The sequence below is a fragment of the Thalassophryne amazonica genome, chromosome 17, assembly GCF_902500255.1.
Source record: "Thalassophryne amazonica chromosome 17, fThaAma1.1, whole genome shotgun sequence".
NCBI lineage: Eukaryota > Metazoa > Chordata > Actinopteri > Batrachoidiformes > Batrachoididae > Thalassophryne > Thalassophryne amazonica.
In genome coordinates, this window is record NC_047119.1 from 4,386,172 (window position 1) to 4,410,491 (window position 24,320).

Here is a 24,320-nt window from a genome sequence, read left to right on the forward strand (position 1 = left end):
TTTAAGCAAATTGTCACTTTTACAGCCAGTCTTCTTTACATAAGTCAAAGGACAGATACATGGATATTTCCAAGTCTTGAGTATGTCTTGGGATTGATTTGCATCAGTCATTAAGAATCAAAAACCTTATGGTACTGTTTGATAAACCTGACTGGAGAAGGCAGTGACCCTTAAAGAAGACAATGAGTGAGGGAAGCCACCAAGTCAACTGTACCAGCTGTGATGGAGTTATAGGCTCCTGTGGCTGTGGTGCAATGTTTTCTTTTGCATCACCAGTTATTCAGCTTCATGATCGAGTACAGCAGAGACGGATTCTAACACAACAAACAGAACAAATCTGGCTTTATATCTCCCAAGTGCCTTCTGGCCAACTGTAGCTGAAATTCCACTTTTTTTGTAGAAAATCCTTACCTGTTCCTCTTTTGATGCAACATCTTAACTATGTACAGTTTATCCATTCACAGGTACAGAAGCCTGCATTTGCTGTGAAGATAGGGCCCCTATCTTCACAGCAAATGCAAAAATATACCGTGCAGAAACCAAAAATCCATTTGGAGGTGTGTCCTGACATACACTACTATTTAACCCTCAAGCGACTGAGTGAGGTCATTTATGACCCCGGGCATATATTTTTGTGCGCCATTTTTCTAATTTTAATCAAAAAAGGTTTCCTAATATGAATTTGTCAATCTATTTGTCCTGCATTTGTTCACAGAATTTCGCAGGGATCAGCTGATCCGTGTGGCAGGTTATAATCCAAACCTGTGCATGGTCACTTATGATCCCCCGGGAAGATCTATGAGATTTTCGACATTTTAGCTTCAGATGGTTTTGTAATTTTCCAACTCTAATCATTTTACGAGGTCTGTGATGAAAAAAGCGGTCCTTTTTATTTTTTTCAAAAAATAAATGGATTTGATTCATATGTTTTTACATCAGACAAGCTTGAACCCTCATGCGCATGCGTGAGTTTTTTCACGCGTGTCGGTGACGTCATTCGCCTGTGGGCAGGCCTTGAGTGAGGAGTGCTCCACCCCGCCCGTAGGAATCTTTGTCTGAATAGCCGCTGCGGACGGCGCGCGTTGCTTTATCAACATTTTTTCTGGACCTGTGAGGAATATCCGAGTGGACACTACTAGAGAAATTAATTTGGTTTTGGTGAAAAGTTTAACGGCTGATGAAGAGATTATGGGGTGTTTCTGTCGCTGTAAGGACTTCCCACGGAGCAGGACATCGTGCAGCGCTTGCCAGGCGCCGTCGTCGGCTCTGTTTCGACCTGAAAACATCCTAATTTAAGGCTTAATTCACCCAGGACGTCTTGAGAGAACAGAGAAGATTCAGAAGAGGCCGGCATGAGGACTTTATGCGGACATTCCACTGTTTAAGGACATTTTTTAATGAAAGACAGTGCGTGCAAATTCGCCGAGTCGTTTTCCGTGACGACTCGGTGAATCTGTGTGCGCCGCAACAGGAAAAACACCTCCGTGTTGAAACCATTTGTAAAATTCAGGCGGCTTTGATGGCTTTCAACAAGTGAGTAACTGAGAAATTGTTTAACAGCTTGGGCATGTTCCAACTGCCCGTTAGGTTTCCAACGGAGGTGTTTTCCTGTCGCGCCCCCCCGCGGTCGGGTCCGGCCCGACATGCGACTCTGCCCGCACGTTCTTTCATTACAAAATGGCCGTTAACAATGGAATGTCCGAATAAACTCCTCATGCCGACTTCTTCTGAAAGTTCTCTGTTCTCTGACGACTTACTGCGTCAACAGAGCCTGAAATGTGGAAGTTTTCAACTTGAAACAGCGAGACGCTGCCGCCTCGAAGCGCAGATCGCCGTCAGGCGCCGTGGGCCATCCTTAAAGTGACACTACCAGACCAAAATCTCTCATCAGCTGTTAAAATTTTTACCGAAAACCAGCTGAATTTATCGAATGGGTGTCCACTCAGTTGTGCCTTACAGCTTTGAAAAAATTTTGATCAAACAAAGCAACAGTCTCTGAGCCATTCCTAAACAATGAAAAAAAAACGACGAGAGGGTGGGCGACTCCTCACTCAAAGACTGCCCACAGGCGAATGACGTAACCGACAGGCGTGAAAAAACTCTCGCATGCCCACGAGGGTTCAAGCATGTCTGATGTAATCACACGTGATTCAAATCCATATGGTTTTTTGAAAAAACTAAGGTCTGTTACTTTTATCACAGACCTCATATTTTACTGTTTTGCAGGGAAGCCAACAGATCTGGAATAGAAAGATTTACAGCTGCATTGAGACTGATTCTTGATGGCCAGAATGAGGATGAAAAGGATGATGGACAAATATATTAGAGAAATAAATATGAAGAAACCTAAAACAATCATTTATACAGACGTATTCCAATATAAAGTCAATGGGGTCATAAATAACCCACTCGGTCATATTAGTCGCTTAAACAGCTTGATCGCTTGAAGGATAAGAGGTTGGGATTTACTGTGTTCATTAGCCATGGACATGTTGGAGTCTGAATGTGGTATCAACCAATCAGAGCGATAACATTTCTTCCTTTTAAACTGAGGTGTGGAAAAAAAAATGCCCCTTATATTTCAGAACATAGGATCCTCCTCACGTAACAGGAAGACAGAGGACGGTAAGGAGAGGAACAGTATAAGCCAGTAAACCAGTCAGTATGTCTTGTATTTATCTTTGTGTATTTATATTTATATTTACAAATTGTTTTTTACTTTCACCTTTGATACTCTGTGTGCTTCTTACCCCGTGTGCTGCTATACAATGCTGCTGGAACCTCATTTTCCCTGAGGGAGTCTTCCCAAAGGATTAATAAAGTTCTATTGAATCTAATCTACTCATTTGGCCTTTTGCACATTTGTGATGAATGCATGCCTCGCCCCGCCCCCCACCCCAGGAAAAACAAACCTGTTTCACAGAGAACAAAAAACAAAAACAAATCAAAAACCAGATGGATGTAAGGTGCACAGTGCGGTGGTGTCTGAGCATGTCTGGTGAGCTAACGATTACTGTCAGAGTGCACAGTGGACAGCAAAGCTCCCTGAGGTGAAGCCTGCAGTAAAGTGGGATTTTGTATTTTTTCACTAGTGTTTACTCCTATTTCCCTTAGAATTTGTTTTGATTCCCATCCATCATGTTTATTTTTTCACATCATTTGAATGTCACCTGTGGTGGTCGTGGTGTGTGTGTGTGTGTGTGTGTGTGTGTGTGGGGGGGGGGGGGTGTATCACAAACAACATCGTTTCACGTTGCAGCTTCATATCACAGATGTTGAAGCTAAACATCATTGTACATGTCAGTGAGATGCAATAGCTTTAAACATGGCTGCATGTTGATATTGTCATATGTGTTACTGGAACAAAAAGGTGTGTGTGTTTGTGAGGGTTTTTTTTTCTCTCCTCCCACTCTGATGGCATCAAACTTATACACTGTTGCATGAGACTGGCTAAATGTGCAGGCAAGCAGACTGGATGGGTTGTGAACCTGCTCACATGCGGAGCACATGAGTGTTATCCTCTTTACACAGCGGTAGATAGTGCTGGACTGAAGCACAAACACTTTCTTGTTTTTGTTGTAGTATTTATTAACTTTGGACCTTTTTATTTTTTTTTTTTTTGGAAAAAAAAGAGTTAAATTCTGTACTGAACATATAGGGGTGCCAATAATACCAACCAAGACCTATGACTTTTAAACACTGAAATGAAATGGCTCAAAAAAATCTAAAGAAATGAATCATATCTGTAGAATGTTGTTCTCTTTCTGTCGATTGTGCTTCATGTGACCTTTTTGGTACAGCAGTCAACTGAATCTTTCCATGGATTCTGACTTCATTTGTCTCTGTGGCATTTATCAGGTTTGGTTCCAGAACAGAAGATCCAAAGAGCGACGCATGAAGCAGCTGAGTGCGCTGGGCGCCCGGCGGCACGCCTTCTTCAGGGGCCCCAGGAGGATGAGACCACTGGGAGGTCGGCTGGAGGACGCAGATATTTTGGGACCCGGTGCCTATGGGTACTACGGAGGTAATGTGTTAGTAGCATGTGCAGCATAAATTCAGTGCCCTGTTGCTGTGAGAATATACAAATCCTGTAATAGTCTGAGAATATAACAAATGGTGTCCTGGTGGGGACCCTGAGCAGAAAACCACAAACAGTCTTTACTCACGTCTGACACAGACGTCAAATGTAGTTGGCATAAAAGTGAGGGGAAAAAAGTGAGACCGGGATGGATCACCTGTATTTAAGCTACAGAAAGCTTTTACATCTTATCTTGGCACCATCTTATCTGGCTGATCTGATGGAACTCTACGTGCCGGCCCGGGCTTTGCAGTCACAGGATGCGGGACTTCTCTGTGTTCCCAGGGTGAAGAAGAAGTCAGCAGGTCAAAGAGCCTTTTCGTATCGTGCACCCACCCTGTGGAACAGTCTTCCTGCGACCGTGAGGCAGTCTGAGTCTGTGGACATTTTTAATTCAAGACTCAAAACCTATTTTTATTTTCTTTCTTGTGGATAGTTTTTATTTTTATTTGTTTTATTCTTTTACTTCTGTTTTATTTATGTATTCAAATTTTTTATTCATTTTTAATTATTTATTCAATTTTATGTTGACTTGTTTTATGTAAGGCGCCTTGAGATGGCTTTTGCTGTGATTTGGCACATTATAAGCTAATTAAATTAAATAAATAAACAAAAAACCACAAACAAACAAAAAGAACAATCTGCTTTGCATTAGTTACATCCCAAGAAAATATGCAAATGTTTTTCAGGCTGAATTGTGCATAAAACATGTATGATGTAGTATCAGTGCTTAGAGAATGAATGTGATTTACAGTTCAAACAAAGCCACAACTAACGTGGCTGGAATGCTTCAGTTATGCACTGCACCTCCAAATAGTGACATATTTCTTTTATTAACAATCCTTCATAACGGAGGATGCAATGAGTGTAACGTGAGGAAAACACAAAATGTTTGTGGGAACTTGTAAAGTGTCACTTTACAGCAGAATTTGTTTGATTGAAGCCGCATCCCTTTAGATATAGTAAAGTTTCCAGCCACTGTAGTGATGGAAATGTTCTTTTAAAAAGTGGCCCCATCCAGTAGTTGTGGTAGTTTCAGTTTGAAGTTGAACTATGGAGGCTTTGCAATTAATGGTAAATAAAACATGGACTTTATTGTGAGCTAAATGTATATTTAACTGTACTTGAGCATTTTGTGGTACAATGAAATATGTTTATATACTTATTTGACGTAGTAAAACCACGTGGAGGTGTTTGCACTGTGTTGCCAGTTATTCACTGATCACTAAAGTGCAAATTAAAAACAATTTGCAGTCTTGGCCATGCATATCAAAGCAGGCTTTCATCAACCGCTGGAATGTTATTTTTTTCTGAAATTAACATGTTTTCATGTTCTTGGTTGATTTTGACAAATATAACCATTAAATGCTTAAAAACTGAGCAACAGTCATGATGTTTTATAATTCCCGTTTCTCAGCAATATGGCAAGTTGATTGATTTCTATGGAAAGCCTGAAAATTTACGGGACAAAATTAGCCCAAACAGGACACGCAGGGCACTGCAATCCCAATATACAGACAGCAAAAGTACAAGATAGGCTGTGGGCTAAAATGTACACTGCAAATTATTTGGTTCATACCAAGATTAAAAAAAACAAGAACAACAACTTAGATTTAGAAGTGTTAGATCATTTTTTCTTGTTTTAAGAGTTAATTTCTTACCCTATATTCTTAAATCAACTTTACACTATAGTCTTAAATCAAGAAATCTTGTCAAGTGAAATGATCTTGCTGCTTGGACAGATAATTTTGCTTGTTTTGAGTACCTTCTCCCTGTGATTTAGTGTTTTTATCTTGTTTTTAAACATCCTTTTTTTGCAGTGTAGTTTTCTTACTTCACAAATGTAATTTTAACATTAAATTATTTTTGTGTTTCTTGGTGGTAGATTGGCACAGGACTTAATTGATGGGATGATGGACTTATCAGCTTTTGTTTAGCCCTGACAATAGTTACAGATTCCTTTGGATTAAATGTGCATCAAATGACGGCTCCTATTTTAATGGCGGACACTACGTGGATTTGTGCTGATTGCATAAACCCTTTTGGGGGGGGTGTTCCGACATCTGTCACTTGGTGCTCGGTGGTGGGCATGTCCCTCTGTCTTTCCACTGCCACACCTTGGATCTTTCCCTCGCACCTATTCCTCATTTTCTGCTCATCGCCTTCCTGTATTTAAGCCTCACCTTGTCCACCAGTTCCCCGCCAGATTGTTGTGCTCCATGCCTTCACTTCCAGCCTTGCTCCTAGTGGGTTTTTTTGTCCTGCTTGCCTCTTGTTGTTTTCATGACCACCTGCTTGTTTTTTAGACCTTACCTCTGCCTGATGAACTTGTTGCTTTTTCTGGACTGCCTTTTTGTGTACCAAACCCTGCTTGTTTCACCAGTAAACCTTTTTGAACAACTCTACTCTGTGTGAGCCCAGCAATGTTAAAACTGGTGTTGGAGGATTTTCCTTTCTCATCCATATCCATAAAACAAAAACAGGTACATTGGTGCCAAAATGCCATTTTCCCCAGTTTGTCCATCCATCCATCCATCCATCCATTTTCTTCTGCTTTATCCGGAGTTGGGTCGCGGGGGCAGCAGCTCAAGCAAAGCCGCCCAGACCTCCCAATCCAGTTTGTTCAATAATTTCAAATCTACCAATCTCTCTGTGATTCTTACATTTACTTTGACTTCTGATTTATTGCAGGAGGTATGAACCCAAGATTTTTCATGTTTTGTATGGTCAACTTCATTTGTTAATATACATCCCATTCTTCAGTTGAAGGCCTGCAATTCATTCCCAAAGAAGTTGGGGCACTAAAGTATTTATCACTTTGTAATGTTGGCATTCCTTCCCACAACACCGAAAAAATGGTTTGCTACTGAGGCTACTAACAGATGAAACGTTTCAAGTAGTATTTTGTACCATCATTCCAGCAAACACCTCTTAAGGTATGCAATGGTACAGGGTCTTCTTTTTTGGGGGGGGGGGGGGGGTCAAAATTCTCCACACATTCTCTATTAACCAGTATCTGCACCCAATTCTTCTGCAGCTGTGCCTTTGTAATATGTGTAGAGTGGCATTTTGCATTGTCTTGTTGAAAAATGCATAGAAATCCCTGTAAAAAATGTCATCTTAAAGTAGCATATATTGCTTTAAAATCTCAGTGGAGTTTTCTGCATTAATGCTGCCATCACAGCAGTGTAAATTAACCTTATCGAGGGCACTGACACAACTCCATCCCATGACAGACTCTGGCTTTTGTACTTGTTGCTGATAAGTCTGGATGGTCCTTTTTGGCTTTGTTGCTTTACAGAGGTTTCTCAAAGTAATTCCTTGTCTGTATGGTTATATCGGCTATTGATGAATGACTGTTCTTGAAGCAATACCTTCTGATGGATTAGAGGTTACGGGTCTGGAGCTTAGGCGTGCACCCTTGCTCTTTATGCACTGAGATTCCTTGACTTGTTTCATGATATTATGTGCTGTAGAGGAAGAAATATGCAAATCCCTTCCAGTCCTCCTGCAAGGAACATTGTTTTTAAACATTTTCATCATTTTCTCATGCATATCTTTGCTCCTCAAAGAATGATTGTACCAAATCATGATTATAATCACCTGTTTGAAGCAACATCATTGTTTTGTTTTTTTAAATGATCTCGTTACTAGCTGTTGCAACTTTACAAAGTGAATGTACAGATCACTGTGTTTTATATTTATTTAAATGTTTTGCATTTGGGGTTGTAGTTAACTGCCAGATTCCAACTGACATGCATGGTAGTGCATAACACCACCTACTGTTTGGTAGTGTGCATATGAACTTAGCAGAGCATTATTCTTTAAAAAAAGAGTTTAGTTTAAATAACATAAATTCTTCCGATTAAGTCAGACTTTCACGAAGATAAATGGTGCCAAAATATTATGCAAGTTCTCAGTTTGCTCAAATCAAATCAATTTCATTTATATAGCGCCAAATCACAACAAACAGTTGCTCCAAGGCGCTTTATATTGTAAGGCAAGGCCATACAATAATTACAGAAAAACCCCAACGGTCAAAACGACCCCCTGTGAGCAAGCACTTGGTGACAGTGGGAAGGAAAATCTCCCTTTTAACAGGAAGAAACCTCCAGCAGAACCAGGCTCAGGGAGGGGCAGTCTTCTGCTGGGACTGGTTGGGGCTGAGGGAGAGAACCAGGAAAAAGACATGCTGTGGAGGGGAGCAGAGATCAATCACTAATGATTAAATGCAGAGTGGTGCATACAGAGCAAAAAGAGAAAGAAACAGTGCATCATGGGAACCCCCCAGCAGTCTGTCTATAGCAGCATAACTAAGGGATGGTTCAGGGTCACCTGATCCAGCCCTAACTATAAGCTTTAGCAAAAAGGAAAGTTTTAAGCCTAATCTTAAAAGTAGAGAGGGTGTCTGTCTCCCTGATCTGAATTGGGAGCTGGTTCCACAGGAGAGGAGCCTGAAAGCTGAAGGCTCTGCCTCCCATTCTACTCTTACAAACCCTAGGAACTACAAGTAAGCCTGCAGTCTGAGAGCGAAGCGCTCTATTGGGGTGATATGGTACTATGAGGTCCCTAAGATAAGATGGGACCTGATTATTCAAAACCTTATAAGTAAGAAGAAGAATTTTAAATTCTATTCTAGAATTAACAGGAAGCCAATGAAGAGAGGCCAATATGGGTGAGATAAGCTCTCTCCTTCTAGTCCCTGTCAGTACTCTAGCTGCAGCATTTTGAATTAACTGAAGGCTTTTTAGGGAACTTTTAGGACAACCTGATAATAATGAATTACAATAGTCCAGCCTAGAGGAAATAAATGCATGAATTAGTTTTTCAGCATCACTCTGAGACAAGACCTTTCTAATTTTAGAGAGATTGCGCAAATGCAAAAAAGCAGTCCTACATATTTGTTTAATATGCGCATTGAATGACATCCTGATCAAAAATGACTCCTAGATTTCTCACAGTATTACTAGAGGTCAGGGTAATGCCATCCAGAGTAAGGATCTGGTTAGACACCATGTTTCTAAGATTTGTGGGGCCAAGTACAATAACTTCAGTTTTATCTGAGTTTAAAAGCAGGAAATTAGAGGTCATCCATGTCTTTATGTCTGTAAGACAATCCTGCAGTTTAGCTAATTGGTGTGTGTCCTCTGGCTTCATGGATAGATAAAGCTGGGTATCATCTGCGTAACAATGAAAATTTAAGCAATGCTGTCTAATAATACTGCCTAAGGGAAGCGTGTATAAAGTGAATAAAATTGGTCCTAGCACAGAACCTTGTGGAACTCCATAATTAACCTTAGTCTGTGAAGAATATTCCCCATTTACATGAACAAATTGTAATCTATTAGATAAATATGATTCAAACCACCGCAGCGCAGTGCCTTTAATACCTAAGACATGTTGATGGTTTGGAGGAAGTAACTAATGAAAATAACTCAGACAGAACAATCGGAGAGAAAGAGTCTAACCAAATACCGGCATCACTGAAAGCAGCCAAAGAGAACGATATGTCTTTGGGATGGTTATGAGTAATTTTTTCTCTAATAGTTAAAATTTTATTAGCAAAGAAAGTCATGAAGTCATTACTAGTTAAAGGAATACTCGGCTCAATAGAGCTCTGACTCTTTGTCAGCCTGGCTACAGTGCTGAAAAGAAACCTGGGGTTGTTCTTATTTTCTTCAATTAGTGATGAGTAGTAAGATGTCCTAGCTTTACGGAGGGCTTTGTTTTTTATAGAGCAATAGACTCTTTTTCCAGGCTAAGTGAAGATCTTCTAAATTAGTGAGACGCCATTTCCTCTCCAACTTACGGGTTAGCTGCTTTAAGCTGCGAGTTTGTGAGTTATACCATGGAGTCAGGCACTTCTGATTTAAGGCTCTCTTTTTCAGAGGAGCTACAGCATCCAAAGTTGTCCTCAATGAGGATATAAAACTATTGACGAGATAATCTATCTCACTCAGAGTTTAGGTAGCTACTCTGCCCTGTGTTGGTATATGGCATTGGAGAACATAAAGAAGGAATCATATCCTTAAACCTAGTTACAGCGCTTTCTGAAAGACTTCTACTGTAATGAAACTTATTCCCCACTGCTGGGTAGTCCATCAGAGTAAATGTAAATGTTATTAAGAAATGATCAGACAGAAGGGGGTTTTCAGGGAATACTGTTAAGTCTTCAATTTCCATACCATAAGTCAGAACAAGATCTAAGATATAATTAAAGTGGTGGGTGGACTCATTTACATTTTGAGCAAAGCCAATCAAGTCTAACAATAGATTAAATGCAGTGTTGAGGCTGTCATTCTCAGCATCTGTGTGGATGTTAAAATCGCCCACTATAATTATCTTATCTGAGCTAAGCACTAAGTCAGACAAAAGGTCCGACCAGGTGGACGATAGATAACAACAAATAAAACTGGTTTTTGGGACTTCCAATTTGGATCGACAAGACTAAGAGACAAGCTTTCAAATGAATTAAAGCTCTGTCTGGGTTTTTGATTAATTAATAAGCTGGAATGGAAGATTGCTGCTAATCCTCCACTTCGGCCCGTGCTACGAGCGTTCTGGCAGTTAGAGTGACTCGGGGGTGTTGACTCATTTAAACTAACATATTCATCCTGCTGTAACCAGGTTTCTGTAAGGCAGAATAAATCAATATGTTGATCAATTATTATATCATTTACTAACAGGGACTTAGAAGAGAGAGACCTAATGTTTAATAGACCATATTTAACTGTTTTAGTCTGTGGTGCAGTTGAAGGTGCTATATTATTTTTTTCTTTTTGAATTTTTATGCTTAAATAGATTTTTGCTGGTTATTGGTGGTCTGGGAGCAGGCACCGTCTCTACGGGGATGGGGTAATGAGGGGATGGCAGGGGGAGAGAAGCTGCAGAGAGGTGTGTAAGACTACAACTCTGCTTCCTGGTCCCAACCCTGGATAGTCACAGTTTGGAGGATTTAAGAAAATTGGCCAGATTTCTAGAAATGAGAGCTGCTCCATCCAAAGTGGGATGGATGCCGTCTCTCCTAACAAGACCAGGTTTTCCCCAGAAGCTTTGCCAATTATCTATGAAGCCCACCTCATTTTTTGGACACCACTCAGACAGCCAGCAATTCAAGGAGAACATGCGGCTAAACATGTCACTCCCGGTCTGATTGGGGAGGGGCCCAGAGAAAACAACAGAGTCCGACATTGTTTTTGCAATGTTACACACCGATTCAATGTTAATTTTAGTGACCTCCGATTGGCGTAACCGGGTGTCATTACTGCCGACGTGAATTACAATCTTACCAAATTTACACTTAGCCTTAGCCAGCAGTTTCAAATTTCCTTCGATGTCGCCTGCTCTGGCCCCCGGCTGCTTACTGTCACATTCTGAAGATTGTTTAGGAATCAGTGTGCCATCTAGTGAACAGTGACACCTGCTGGACAGTTTAGGAATGTGAATCTGTTTCAAAATATGAATGTCGTATTTAGAGGCTACAGTCAGCTCAGGGGCTGTACATGAACTAACACGTGTGTTGCTTGTATTTTCAACGGTAATAAGATTTGATATTTGAGTAAGATGTTTATTGGAATAATCACAAACACCATCAGGGGTCACAAGGAGTTAAATGGTGAAGGTGTGTGTGAATGATTACTGATTACAGGTTAGTTGTTGCACTCTTTTTGTACAAATAATTTGTCAAAATGAATCTCTGATCAGTTCATTTAATTTACTCTGATCTAATCATCTGTGTAGTTTGCGCTTCAGCCGGTGTAAAGACGGCTTTAAATCAACATGCCTTGTTTTTTAAAAAGCTTATCAGAAGGTGTGAAAAAAACAAAAACTCAGAACATATCGGGACTGTTTGACTGATCCTCTGTTTTTCATCTGTGGATCAAGGGAAATTTCACGACGACAGCAGATAGGCATCAGATAGCGTCGTAGCATGAACACAGCAGCGTTACTTTGAGCTGAGGGAATAAATCAGACACAGCTGCCATGTTTACGGTCAGATCCTCTGAGATGTGAGGTTCTCGTGCAGCTTCTGCACACCAGCCTGATGCATGTGGCCGCTGAGGACACAACAGGATTTGCAAGTGTAACGGAGGCCAGCAGGTGTCGCTGTGCAGATGTAGTTAGTAAACCTCACTCCCAACAGCTCAAAAAAGGATTCTCTGGTCACAAGGCCAGGGTTTTAGGGTTTTAGCCTTCTGGTTAGAGAGTCCGACTCCCATGCCGGAGATCGTGAGTTCGCGTCCTGAGGGGAGCGAATGGGCGGAGTCATAACAACACAACGCAGAGTGCAGCCGCTACACAAGGCTTGAGTGGGATGGGAAAGCAGGACACAAAACCTTCATCCCTCACGCTCATCTCTGGTCCTTTCTTTGCACGTACCTTTTCACATGCTTTTGTGCGGCGGCGGCGGCACAGGCCGTCCCGCTCGCCTGTATCTGGGCTCATGCTCCTGTGTGTCTGCTGAGAAGGGTGTGTGTGTGTGCGCCTGCATGCATGGGTGTAATTATAGTTTTCACACCACAAACCCCCACCTCTGTCTCACACACAGTCAACAACACCAACATCTCTCGTTCCTTTTCCTCAAGGTCGCCCGTGCAAGCACAGGCCTGTTTGTGTCGTCGCATCATTACCTTTATGTCCAAAAACCTGCATGCCGTTGTGGCAGACTATAAAGCATCACCAAGAGGCAGCTTTTGAGATTTGCTCTCCGGTTTTTGTATATTCAGAGTGAGAAGGCCGTATGGTGAGAGAAATGCAAGTGCAACATCTGGGCTGCTGTGAACCTGTCTGCCATCCATCTCAGATCATTGTGGTGCTGAAATACAAAGAGTGTAACACGTTCAATGTGCATCTGAGGGAGGCGTAAATTTGTAGTGTGTGTGAAAGCATGAAGAAGCCTGTTGGGGAGGTTTAAGTTGTTAATGGATTGAGACAGTATGAGAAATCACTGTGCCGGAGTTACTGTTTCACTAATTTAGTGAACAGTGCTTCATTTGTAGTGGTGGGTGCAGCTAAACTAATATTGAGCCTTCATAACCGACAAAAATGGGGAAAAGCACATGCCACACATGAGCTACATGCTTTAGTATGTAGGATAAAAGAGAAAGGGTATCCAGCATGAGGACAAAAAGGTTAAGAAGAACTGACAAACAAAGAGCTACTGACATCCTTTAGACCCCTGTCACACGTAGTACGAATGTGCATGAACTGAGGCCAAAACGTCAATAATCGAGACGCAGTCAGGAGAGACAGACAGTCAGTTGGACAGCTGTGTATGACTGCTGGACAACCATGAAGAATGTGGGCGGATCCAGTCCAGACTGAGTCATGCACACCTGCACAACCGTAGCCCAAACGTTTTGGACAACAGTACGAAGACACAGACTGCTGTCACAGCATCAAGATCATAAATAAAGCTCTCAGTCTGCCGGTAGGATGCGCTTGAGTGCTGTCACTCACCCACTCACTCACTGAGTCACTTGTTCACTCTCTGCCTCACACGCACTTACCCCTGAGCACGACATTACGCCGGCAAGATTAACATGTGTGTCCCACATATGATGGAATGTTAGCACTGTGCTCACAGACGCAACATGAACAACAATGATGTGTTCAGCACACGGAGGAAATGTGCACCGCGCTGTCCGGTGGGATCGTCGGCGTGCACCACGGGACGACATCTGACATGAGATATATTTATGCTGTGGTGGACAAGGCATTTGTGAGCCGATGTTGGCAGGACATGGTGGCGCAGCCAGGCAAGAGGGACTTCACCACAGGCTGCAGCCCCTTGACGTTGTCCATCCTGCGCTGTGACATGCACCTAGGGCTGTACTGGAGGTGAGTTTACATGTATATTTATGGTGTCATGGGCTGACAAAACATTCTGCCGTCATTCCTCCGACAGAGTTAGATGGTGAAGATTTTATAATGTGTGTATTATGGGGTGACATCCCGTGCAGTTGCTTTGCAGGCGCCGCTCTGAGCCCCTGATGCACACAATGACACATTGACTCGCAGTGGGAGATGGTGCTTTTGGTTTGATTGCGCAATGTTCACATCCAGTTCACATGATGGATGTGTGCCATATACATGTTGCAAATCAACATTTCCTTTGCGCTCCCTAGAAGGGATCCAGTGAAGGTGCACATATGTGGCACAAACAGGACATGCCGGCAGGATCTGACGTGTCTGATCCATTTTGGGGTTTTGGATTGTTCTGAATGCTGTTATGATGGCGTACAAATATCTAGATTGCAGTGGGATTGTGCTCAGACTGCACATAGGCTGCTGTTCTATGGGTGTCCCACCTCAAATGCACCATGACTGTTTTGGACATGTGCAAAACATTCAAGCCACTGCTCTGAGACAGCTGTCTGACATTTTCAGACCACACTTCACTTTACTAATAGCCCAATTTCATAGCCTTAAGAGTGTGCATATCATGAATGCTTGGTCTTGTTGGATTTGTGAGAATCTACTGAATCTACTGGTACCTTGTTTCCCATGTAACAATAAGAAATATACTCAAAACCTGGATTAATCTTTTTAGTCACATAACACTACTATTATTCTGAACACTACTGTCCGTGTGCATATATATATATATATAGTCTCTTCCCCTTCATTTATATCAATCATTAAGAAATACAAAGTGTTTGGTACTGTATGATAAATTTATCAGGAACAGGCAGTTCTCAAATTTGTGTGTCCATGCAAAAAAAAAAAAAAAAAAGACTCATAAGGGAAGCCACCTAGACATCCAGACAACTCCAAAGGCCGTATAGACTTCTGTGGATGTGAATGGTGTAACATTTGCTTGTTGCATCACTCGTCACAGTTTCATGGTGAAGTGGAGTAGTGAAGGATGTTGTGCCTTTCACAAAGATCAGGCCTGAAAACATTCATTGTTCTAAGATGCCAGTATTTGCCTTTATGTTGAAAGGATTATGAGGTGTTTGTGCCGTCAGGCTGGCTTCATATTAGTGCCTATCAGACCTATCAATGTTTGGGTGAAAATGCAGCAGACTAACTCAAACTGCCTCACGTGACCTTGAACCACCCTGAGTCACTTCAAAAGGAGAATTCCAGATGATATACATAACCATTAGTGCTGTTCTGACGGCCTGACGCTGGACTGATTTCATCAATAATTTTAAAGACAGTATTAAAAGAATTCTGATCATATTCCAGATCGGTTTAATTGTGGCGGGGGCAGTGAAGCCAAGGTGATATCCTGTGTCATGAAAATTATCATGTCATCCAGTGTGAAGAAACTGGTTGTTTCTCTGAAGGACACTTTAAAAGGAATTGTGTTTTCCCTATTTGGAGCTTGAAGCTTTTGTTACTGTTTTCTTGTCCAAAACTCACCCAAAAAACATCTGATTAAACAGTGAACTTGCTCACAGACACACAGACGAACGTAAATGTGAAGATAGCTGTAACATTTAAAGTGAAGTCTAGTCTGAGAGCGTGCTGCCGCATGTTGCTGCATCCATGACTCGTCTTGGATCCTGGATTGTTGTAAACACTGAGGCCGACAGACTGACATCTCTAAAATAACCATCTATCTGCTGCAGCCAAGTGAAATGTGGGCGTCTGCTCGGCCTTCTCCAGCCCACAGGGGTCTTCAGCACTCGGACACCTATGTGCTGGATCATGCAGACAGAAATGGCTACATTGGCCACAATGTTGAAGTTCATGCTTCCCCACAATGCAAGTGATTAAACTTTTAAAACAAATATGAATTTTACTGTAACATATAAGATAAATGTAAAAATAGCATTTACATCACACAACATAAATGTGACTATAGTGTAATATAGACAAGAACATAGCTGTAACGTGACATAAATACAGTAGTATGCAAAGGTTTGGGCACCCCTAGTAATTTTCACGATTTTCCTTTATAAATCATTGATTGATTGTCTGGATCAGAAATTTCAGTTAAATATATCAAGTGAAATGAAGTTTATAGAATTTACAGAAAGTATGCAATAATTCTTTAAACAAAATTAGGCAGGTGCATAAATTTGTGCACCCCAACAGAAAAAATACATCAATATTTTGTAGATCCTCCTTTTGCAGAAATAACCACCTCTAGTAAGTCCCTTCGGCTGCTCCCTTGTTTGCACTTGGGGTCGCCACAGCAAATCCAAGGTGGATCTGCATGTTGAATTGGCACAAATTTTACGCCGGATGCCCTTCCTGACGCAACTCCACATTACATGGAGAAATGTGGCAGGGGTGGGATTTGAACCCGGAACCTTCTGAACTGAAACCAAGCGCATTAACCACTTGGCCACCAGCCCCTGTAACAGAAATAACAACCTCTAAATGCTTCCTATAGCTTCCAATGAGAGTCTGGATTCTGGTTGAAGGTATGATGGACCATTCTTCTTTACAAAACATCTCAGGTTTGTTGGTTTCCGAGCATGGACAGACCGCTTAAAATCACACCACAGATTTTCAAGAATATTCAGGTCTGGGGACTGAGATGGTCATTCCAGAACGTTGTACTTGTTCCTTCACCATCCTTCACTTCAGCTTATCCAAGATTTTTCCTGGCCTGCCACTTTGGGCTTTAACTAGTACTGTGCCTGTGGTCTTCCATTTCCTCACTATGTTCCTCACAGTGTAAACTGACAGCTGAAATCTCTGAGATAGCTTTTTGTATCCTTCCCCTAAACCATGATGTTGAATAATCTTTGTTTTCAGGTCATTTGAGAGTTGTTTAGAGGCTCCCATGTTGCCACTCATTAGAAGAGATGCAAAGAGGGGAACATTTGCAAATGGCCACCTTAAATACCCTTTCTCATGATTGGATTCACCTGTGTAAGGAGGTCAAGGGTCAGTGAGCTTACCAAACCAATTTTGTGTTCCAATAATTAGTGCTAAATGTATTCAAATCAATAAAATGACAAGGGTGCCCAAATTTATGCACCTGACTAATTTTGTTTAAATAATTTTTGCACACTTTCTGTAAATATGAGAAACTTCATTTCACTTCTGTCTTTTCATCCGCTATATGATATATTTAACTGAAATTTCTGATCCAGACAACCAATGATTTATGAAGGAAAATCATGAAAATGCTTAGGGGGTGCCCAATGTTTTACATACAACTGTATAAATGTCACTCTAGCATATGGAACTTAACAGACAAACATGCAAGCAAAAATGTAAATATAGCCATTACATTTAACACATATAAATACATCTAACATACAATATAAATGCAATTGGAAAATAGCACAACATAACATACATGTGACTATAGCCATGACATGCAGGGAAGAACATTGCTTTAACATGCTAACATAACTGTGACCATAGGTGACATGTAACATAATTGTCAATGTAGTTGTGACAAGTTAACATAATGGTGAATATAGCTGTAAAGTGTAACATAATTGTGGCTATAGCTGTAACAAGCTAACATGATTATCAACATAGCTGTGATGAGTAAACATAATGGTGCCTATAACTGTGACAACTTAGCATAATGATAAATATAACTGTATATAAATAATATACACAACAATAAATAATAATATAAATATAACTGTAACAAGTTAACATAATTGTGGCTATAGCTGTAACAAGCTAACATGATTATCAACATAGCTGTGATGAGTAAACATAATGGTGCCTATAACTGTGACAACTTAGCATAATGATAAATATAGCTGTAACAAGCTAACATGATTATCAACATAACTGTGATGAGTAAACAATGGTGACTATAACTGTGACAAGTTAGCATAATGATAAATATAGTTGTAACAAGCTAACATAATGTTGACTATACTGTAACTGTGACAACTTAGCATAATGGTAAATATAACTGTATATAAATAATATACACAACAATAAATAATAATATAAATATAACTGTAATAAGTTAACATAATTGTGGCTATAGCTGTAACAAGCTAACATGATTATCAACATAACTGTGATGAGTAAACAATGGTGACTATAACTGTGACAAGTTAGCATAATGATAAATATAGTTGTAACAAGCTAACATAATGTTGACTATACTGTAACTGTGACAACTTAGCATAATGGTAAATATAACTGTATATAAATAATATACACAACAATAAATAATAATATAAATATAACTGTAATAAGTTAACATAATTGTGGCTATAGCTGTAACAAGCTAACATGATTATCAACATAACTGTGATGAGTAAACAATGGTGACTATAACTGTGACAAGTTAGCATAATGATAAATATAGTTGTAACAAGCTAACATAATGTTGACTATACTGTAACTGTGACAACTTAGCATAATGGTAAATATAACTGTATATAAATAATATACACAACAATAAATAATATAAATATAACTGTAATAAGTTAACAAAATGGTGACTATAGCCGTAACATGTAAAATAATTGTGAATATAGCTGTACCAACATAATTGTGAACATAGCTGTTACATCTTATATAAATGTAAATGCTAAAATGTCATGTCTGTCAGTGAAGAAAATCCTGTTGAAACCGAATTTGTGCAACAGATTTTTTTGTGTGAGCAATGCGTTGGGACTTGATTTGTTCATTAATATGTCAGTTTAAGCTCAGGGCTTTGAAGTGGATGTTTTTGAATTTTCCTTTACTTGGAGAAATTTTGATGACTGGTTTAAGTCATGAATAACTTTTTTTTGACAGTGCTGAGGAAGCATGTTTTAAAGCCGTTTCAAAAGATTTTTTTTTCTAAGTGCTGTATCAGTGTGTGAATTATATTCTTGAGAATATGTGCACTGAAAGGGTGCCAAAAAAAACTTTGATCATATTCTCATGTACAGTTAGGTGATCATAGAAAATGTTTCCTGTTGTGCAAACCCACTACCTTACCCAACCCACTCTTTTCTATTGGTATCATCCTGATTTTGATGTCATGTCATTGCCAACATTTGCAGTCATTTTCATTCTGCATGACTCCACACAGATGCGATCCCACCACCTTCTTGCAGTGAAGCAACAGTGCTAACCACTAAGCCACTATAATCTGTTCTTTAAATACACTGAAATGGTATGTTCGATCATTTTTCAGGAAAAGTATTTAATTGGATCAAATTGAAACTTGAGTAATTTTAGAACAAACCCTTCTCAGCTAAGATACAGTGAGGTATTGAATTCCTGATCATTACCAAGAAAAATACTTTGTTACAATTATACATTCTGTAATAATTTGTTACAATTATACGAGGTCTGTCAATAAAGTAACGGTCCTTTTTATTTTTTTCAAAAACTATATGGATTTCATTCATATGTTTTTTACGTCAGACGTGCTTGAACCCTCGTGCGCATGCGTGAGTTTTTCCACGCCTGTCGGTGACGTCATCCGCCTGTGAGCACTCCTTGTGGGAGGAGTCGTCCAGGCCCTCCTCGGAATTCCTTTGTCTGAGAAGTTGCTGAGAGACTGGCGCTTTGTTTGATCAAAATTTTTTCTAAACCTGTGAGACACATCGAAGTGGACACAGTTCCAAAAATTAAGCTGGTTTGCGGTGAAAATTTTAACGGCTGATGAGAGATTTTGAGGTGATACTGTCACTTTAAGGACTTCCCACGGAGCGAGACGTCGTGCAGCGCTCTCAGGCACCGTCGTCAGCCTGTTTCAAGCTGAAAACCTCCACATTTCAGGCTCTATTGATCCAGGACGTCGTGAGAGAACAGAGAAGTTTCAGAAGAAGTTGGTTTCAGCATTTTATCCGGATATTCCACTGTTAAAGGAGATTTGTTTTAATGAAAGACGTGCGGACAGGTACGCGCGTTGGGATGCGGACGGCGCAGTGCGGTGGCACAGGAAAAACACCTCCGTGTTGATAACCATTTGTAAAATCCAAGCGGCTTTTGATGGCTTTCAGTGGAGTGAGTATATGAGAAATTGTTTAACAGCTGGACATGTTCCAACTTGTCCTTAAGGCTTCCAACAGAGGTGTTTTTCCTGTGGCGGAGCGTCGCGGCGGCTGCGAGCCGACGCTGCAATCCGTCCGCACGTCTTTCATTAAAAAAATCTCCTTTAACAGTGGAATATCCGGATAAAATGCTGAAACCAACTTCTTCTGAAACTTCTCTGTTCTCTCACGACGTCCTGGATCAATAGAGCCTGAAATGTGGAGGTTTTCAGCTTGAAACAGGCTGACGACGGTGCCTGGGAGCGCTGCACGACGTCTCGCTCCGTGGGAAGTCCTTAAAGCGACAGTGTCACCTCAAAATCTCTCATCAGCCGTTAAAATTTTCACTGAAAACCATCTTAATTTTTCGAACCGTGTCCACTTCGATGTGTCTCACAGGTTTAGAAAAAAGTTTGATGAAACAAAGCGCCAGTCTCTCTTCTCAGACAAAGGAATTCCGACGAGGGGCTGGACAACTCCTCCCACAAGGAGTGCTCACAGGCAAATGACGTCACCGACAGGCATGGAAAAACTCATGTATGCGCACGAGGGTTCAAGCATGTCTGACGTAAAAACATATGAATGAAATCCATATAGTTTTTGAAAAAATAAAAAAGGACCATAACTTTATTGACAGACCTCGTATATTATATATCAACTTGTAACAACGTGTTGCTAGTTGATACAAATAGTCATATATTCTGTAACAAGATGTTACAATCAGTTGTATATTTTGTAAGGAAAAATACTTTTAATTTGGCTCAGATAAAAAGTCACTCAGTCATTGATTAATTCAAGCACAAAATGTGCTTGTAGCCTGAGTGGCTACTATGCCCCAGCTGGCAGCAATTTCATTGTAGTCACAGGTCAAAGCAAGCATTTCCATTCATTTCTGGAAAATATTTAAACCAATGAAATATTTTCCTGAAAATGAATGGAAATGCCTGGGGAAACATGGGGTCACCGACTAATTCAGTCCCCAGATATGCTGTCTATCCTCAGTCAATGAATGACCCCTAGTGGTCTGTGAGTATATTGGTAAAATATCACATTTTAAATTAATATTATAGTCTAACTTAAGAAGTGTTTCTCCAACTATTTAAAAACAATTCCAGAATCAGATAGCTAGTATCATGTATGTATTTTTTACATTAACTCAACTCGTATGTTAATCCAAAAATTTGAATTTGAATGGCCTATTTTGTGATGCTAATACAGCTGTGCATTTAGGTTGTAATTTGTATTATACTGTTGGAGTAGTATGCAGACCTATTATTTTTGGTTATTTACAGAGTTAAGTGGGCTGCAAGATTTGTTTGATTAGTTAAGTGGTCCTTGGTCTGAAAGGTTTGACTGTCTTAACGGTCATCACTGTAACACTTTTGTTTCTGTCAAAATATTTTGTTAGCATCTGTGTTCTAATAAATGATATGCTGTTTACTGAATCTAATAATGTCAACTGGTCTCAAATAAATTAAGTGTTTTAACTGGAAAGAATATACAATTAATTGTAACAAGTTGTTGCAAAATGTAACAACTGTTACAGAACACATAATTAATGATAACAGGTTGTAACAAAATATACAGAATGTATAACTAATTGTACCAAGTTTTTGCAATTAATTGCATATTCTGCTTTTCATTTAAACAGCCAATTTAACTAAACATGGAATTTCATTTCTTACAATGAATAAAGACTTAACAATTAAGACCATCTGACCAGGCATTTCTGACTCAACACCCATGGAGGCCCACACAAAGGGATGCATGTGATGGAACACGGTGTAAAGAGTTCATTGTGTTTTGTCAGATTGGGTTAGTCTGGTCATGCACAGCTCATACAGCTACCTCTTGGTACATTTCTTTAGTCTTGTGATGCCACAAAACAGACGCACATAAAAGCTCGGCTGATATAAACAGTTCATAACAATATGGAAGTGGCAAACCTGGTCACTGCCTCTGGTTAACTCAAGTCTGATCAGTTATTCCAGCTGTGTAATTGTGGATCAATTTGAAGCAGCAACGGGAGCTGAAATTACAGCTAATGAGATGCTGCTGCAATCTTGGAAAGATGTTATCTCAGATGTTGGAGCCCTACAAGTGAGACAGGAGAATATGAATTGGAACTAAAAAGGAAAACTGATTGGGAGGGAGAAATACAAGCAGATAGGAGGAGGAGGAATGATGGAGAGTGACGTGAGTGGCAGTAGTGTTGCTGAGCACAAGCCGTGTGGATGGGCTGAAAGGAGACGGGAATCTCATTTTGGAATTCCTCATCCAGAGCGAGAATGAAATCTCGCGGGGAAGCCGCGGAGGGGCACGCACAGCTGCGAGCCGAATGAGTGAGGGAGATGAATGTAGTGTGTGGAAGGTGGGAGAACTGAGGTGGAGAGGTATGGACTTGTTTATACACTCAAATGAGGCTGCAGGAGACTGCTTGGGCACAAATTGGTTATGATCAATTTCACCACTTAGGTAGGGATGGAGTTGGACTGTGAGAGCTGCGTGGAAAAGTGCAAATGTCATTGTTTAAATGAGCTCCACGTTTTTATGTATATTTGTAATAAAAGGTGTAACTGTATGAATTCTTCTGTACTCCTGCAGAATACCAGGGTGACTATTACGGACCAGGCAGTAACTACGACTTCTTCCCCCACGGCCCCCCATCCTCACAGGCCCAGTCTCCAGCCGAGTCCCCGTACATCCTCGGCTCTGGACCCGGAGCTATGGAGGGATCAGGCCACCACCCTTCAGATGACCAAAGGTTCACGGACATGATCTCTCACGCAGAAACCCCAAGTCCAGAGCCGGGCTTACCCAGCTCCTTGCAGCCTGTTCCAGGGGAAGCATACGGAGGTGGACCTAGCCCTCCTTTCTCCTTGGCTAGTAACTCCAGCTACAGTGCTCCCATGTCACACCAAGGCCAAGAGATGGGAGAAACCACAGCCTGGTAGAGGTGGACCCACAGAGACCATTCCTAGGCTGTGCTGGCCCCAACCAATTCAGGAGGTGGATTGGAAAACCCACTTTAAAGAGTGGGAAGCACCAATGAAATGTAAGTGGAGGACTTCCTAAACCCATCTGATGATGGTGCTGAAATGGAATCTTGTTTATGGAGGAGGTGACAAATGGGATTGATCATCTCCTTCCACCGGACTCAAACAATTTAAAAACATTGTTGACTTTCCATCCAGCAAAACTGCTCCTTTGCCTTCCCCTTGATGTTAGCAAAGGTATCTTCTAATGCTCTTGGAACACGTTAGAGCGAAATGCCAAAGGGGACCTGTTTAATTTCCTCAAAGCCTCACCACAGTTTTTAAACATTGCTTTAAAGCAATATTAGCTTTCAAATTGTTTGCTTTCCACCTGTCTTCATTCATGCGTCACTTCTTTATCTTCAGTGTAATCGGAACAATACAATACAAATAAACCCCCAAGGTTTTAATACATGCTTTAATGCTCACATATATCAGGACAACAAAAAAGGGGGTGGGGGGGGGGAGTCTGTTCAGTCAAAAATGATCTGAAACATTGTGCACACACGTGCACCTCAGCTGCACGCATCCCGTGCTGTAACTCCCCGAACACACAAAAGCTTAGAAGAACGCTGTCAAAAGCATTATTGAAAAGACAGAGACAATTATACAAACACTTGTTCTCTCTCTCTCTCTCTCTCTCCGCCCCACGTGCACGCCAACCTCACACCCGTGCAGGCGGCCCTGATAGCTGCGCTCTGCACAAGGCTTGGTCTGACCTTCCTTTTGTTACTATCCCTTTTAAAAAAAACATGTTTTAATGGAAATGATTTTCAAAAGAACACTGAACCCATAATGGAGAATCTCCTTGAACAGCTGAGGTCTCCTTCCTCTAAAGGAGAGGAAACAAAAGAGGGGGCAGACAACATCTGTGACATTTCCGCGCTCGCCTCTCAAGCTCTCGTTGCCACCTAGCGGCCGCGTTTCCAAGGCATACGGTTTAATAAAATGGGCTACCGAGCAGCCGAGTCGGGCTGCGCGTGTGCACGAGCGTCATTGCACTGCAGAGGTTAAATTCTTTTATTTTATTTTTTTTCAAATACATAATGACAAAATAAAATAGTGTTTTCAGGGCCAAGGACTCCTGATTGGAGAATCGGCCTCTGAGACCCCCCCCCTTACAAATCTGCTTCTGAAAAGAGACACTTTGTCAATCTTGAATGAAAACTTTCCCATAATTCCTTATGACAGTTTTATTTAGCCTTCACTCTCTCAGGTCTGTCTCCTGTCACACACATCCACAGTCAGTCGGGGCTTATTTTGAGATGCACTGTGTGTTTCATTTCCATGTTG

General features: G+C 40.8%; 1 protein-coding gene across 1 annotated transcript in view; it reads left to right on the plus strand.

The window, feature by feature from the left end:
• Positions 1–23,427, plus strand: part of lhx5 (LIM homeobox 5) — a 36,021-nt gene extending 12,594 nt beyond the window's left edge. The window contains exons 4-5 of the mRNA XM_034192672.1: positions 3,859–4,024; positions 22,597–23,427. Coding sequence (XP_034048563.1) covers positions 3,859–4,024; positions 22,597–22,946 — 516 coding nt within the window. The 3' untranslated portion in view covers positions 22,947–23,427. The remainder of the gene's footprint in view (positions 1–3,858; positions 4,025–22,596) is intronic.
• The last annotated feature ends 893 nt before the right edge of the window (positions 23,428–24,320 follow it).